General features: G+C 49.7%; 1 protein-coding gene across 1 annotated transcript in view; it reads right to left on the bottom strand.

The window, feature by feature from the left end:
* The window catches only part of LOC104989161 (BCL-6 corepressor-like), an 8,424-nt gene that overhangs the window by 4,499 nt on the left and 1,148 nt on the right, over positions 1–2,777 (bottom strand). Inside the window, exons 2-3 of the mRNA XM_010840747.1 lie at positions 2,429–2,522; positions 2,192–2,267 (exon numbers count right to left, since the gene is read on the bottom strand). Coding sequence (XP_010839049.1) covers positions 2,192–2,267; positions 2,429–2,522 — 170 coding nt within the window. The remainder of the gene's footprint in view (positions 1–2,191; positions 2,268–2,428; positions 2,523–2,777) is intronic.

Raw genomic sequence — 2,777 nt, 5'->3', positions numbered from 1 at the left:
CAAGGCTTCACAAGGTCCGTGGCCCCCTCCCCCCTTATCCAGCACCCTCCTCTGCCTGCCTTCTCACCTTTGTCCGACTAGTATCCTGGAAGCACATAAAATGATCCCTTTAGACTTGAGGCCCTTGCATTAATTCAGTCATCTATTAACTCTGGAAAATCCACCTTCTCAGCAAAAATTCTTCGCTGCAACTGAGGTGGTACCAACTCCACTGCTCTCAGCACCGACCTTGTGGGGTACAGATCTCAGACTCACCCTCCCTGGGTCCAGTCAGGATGGGGTGGGGTGATGTTCACTGGGGCTTTCCCAGATGTGTGGAGGCATTATTTAACATAATAAAAAAACCCCAATCTTTCAGGGGGACAGCAAGGAACAGAAGACTTGAGCTGTCTCATTTCGAATCAATAAAGAGGCCATGGGTCAAACTGCAGTTGTGTCTTTCGACTTCTTCTCCCTGGTGTCTGAAGATGGCTCTGTTTCATATTTTACTGGGAAGGTAAATCCTCAGGGTCTACTTGGAGGCTAGAAATTTATCCAGCTGGGAGCGCTGGTGGGGCACATAGCTTATCAAGGAAAAGGTGGTACGGATCCCACCAGTCACCAGGATATTAGGGCATAAATGGCAAGCGCAGCCAAGAAAGCAAGCCAGGAAGAAACTGGGTGAAGCCTTGTCCCACTGCCTAGGCTTTCTCCAGCAGCCCCCCAAAGGCCCTTTAATGGTATGCAAATGAATGCACGATTGATTACAGATCACTGATACTCAGATAGCACATCAACAGAAGCCATTAATCTCTTACCACGTTGTGGTTCAAGGGATTTTCTTCCCTTAGTTCCAGTCTGGCCTTTGAAGCGTCACCATCATTTACGGGAATTTTCCTATTTAAAAGGACATACCAACTTCATGAAAACATTCCTCATTTAATGTATCTTTCATAGATTACCCCGGAACAGGCCAGTTTCTAAAAACTCTTTTTTCCCAACTGCCCTTAAAAAAACCAAAAATTCCTCCCCCATGGCCCATATTGAAAGTTATCCCCAAATGGTGATTTAATCGAACTGGGAAAAAAAACCAAAGCAAGGTAAGGGAACGGGGATGCGAAATCACAAATATGTCCCTGAGTTGGGTAAGGTAGAAATTCTGCACAACTATGTCTCCTTCACGATTGTTTCTCCACACAGGCTGGGCAGGGCTGTCTGGGCCCTGCAGTCCGAGCAGACCATTATAAGCTCCACCGGAGGACAGGCGTGTGGGTACAATGACCAAAGCCAAAAGGGCAGACCTGGAGGCTAAAGTCTATGGGCCAGCCATGTCAACCATTTCTGTGTTACCCAGGAGGACAGGTTCTCAAAACTTTTCCCCAAAGTTAGGCACCACGTCCTATGAAACTGGTTTCCATGGTGATAATGAAGCCATATTTGACGGCCTTTATCAAAATGATGGGGGATACACACAAATATACAAATGTTAGCCGCTCCAGAGGAAGAGGCCACACATCTGTGCCAGGCTGTTGTGGCTGCCCTGAGACTTGTTATCAGAGAGCATCGATAAAGAAAGTGCTTGGTGCCAACTTCCCAATCCCCAGGATAAAATCGCTGACAAACAGCAGAGCAAAGTTTCATCATTACCCGGAAGAGCAGCTTCAATTATCTACTGCTTAGCTGCCCCTACCCCACACTCCCAAACTACCGATTAGGAAGCATAACAGAACTGTTGGGTGACTGAAACCAGGAGCCGGTGGCCTCGCCAAATAGGCGGCAGAGGATCTGGAGAAACCCTGGGCTTCCATGAAATGAAGGGTGGCTTTTGCCCCATTTATTACTGAGCAAACTATTTGTTTTAAAAGCACATCGAATGCCGATCCACCTGGGCCCACACTCCTGACATTTAGAGTTAAAGCAGCATATAGACTGGGATTAATTCTCCTTCATAAATATGAAATAATAAATTAAGGACGAAAGAGCACTGAAAGGCCGCTTTAGGGGCTAATCTCTTAAAGGGCGGCAATGCTTCGCTGAGCCGGGTTGCCTGTTAAAACTGTAAATCAAGGGCTGCCAGCTAGGCAGGAGATCTCCCCCCACCACCCCCCTTTGGGCCCACTCTGGCTGTGAGGAGGTGAAGGGGGGCTCTGCTTAGGAGCCCCAGGGAAGGACCCGCATGCTCCCCAGGCCTCAGCCAGACCCACGCATTCACCTGTCGTCACTGATTCCACACATGCGGACCCTCTCGCTGTTCATCCAGCTGTGAACGTTCCCATACAGGGGGGTTGCTGAAAGCATGTCGTCTTCTTGGATGGCAGCTTTTCTTCAAGCGTCTAGTCTGTTTAACAACAACAAAAAAAATCCCAGGAGGTTGAATGAAAAAGAGCCAAACAGGGAATGAGAGAAACCCTCTTTCTAGGCAAATTCATATGGAGTGTGGAATGCACACTCGGGAAGGTAGAGCCTGCTTGGACGTTGTACAGACGGCTGGGAGTGAAGGAGTACGCCTGACCCAGGGGTTCAAGGAAGGGGATGGAACTTCCCTAGCAGGAGGCGCCGGGGACGTGGACGGCCCAGCACCTTGGGGCCCCATCAGTCAAGGTACAGCACATGGCACCCTGCACCTGCCATTCTCCCTTCCCCTTTCCCAGCCTTTGGAGAACACACTTGCATAAAAAGCGGCTGGTGGGGGATCCCGTGGAGCCCCACACTGATTCTTCTTGGGGCTGAAAGGATGGGGGAGAGCGGGTCGGAGGTGGTGGGGGCGGAATAAAAGACATGGCAGTCCAGTGCGGCAG

The sequence above is a fragment of the Bison bison genome, unplaced genomic scaffold (assembly GCF_000754665.1).
Source record: "Bison bison bison isolate TAMUID 2011002044 unplaced genomic scaffold, Bison_UMD1.0 scf7180017846790, whole genome shotgun sequence".
Lineage (NCBI taxonomy): Eukaryota > Metazoa > Chordata > Mammalia > Artiodactyla > Bovidae > Bison > Bison bison.
This window is presented reverse-complemented; position numbering and strand designations above follow the sequence as displayed.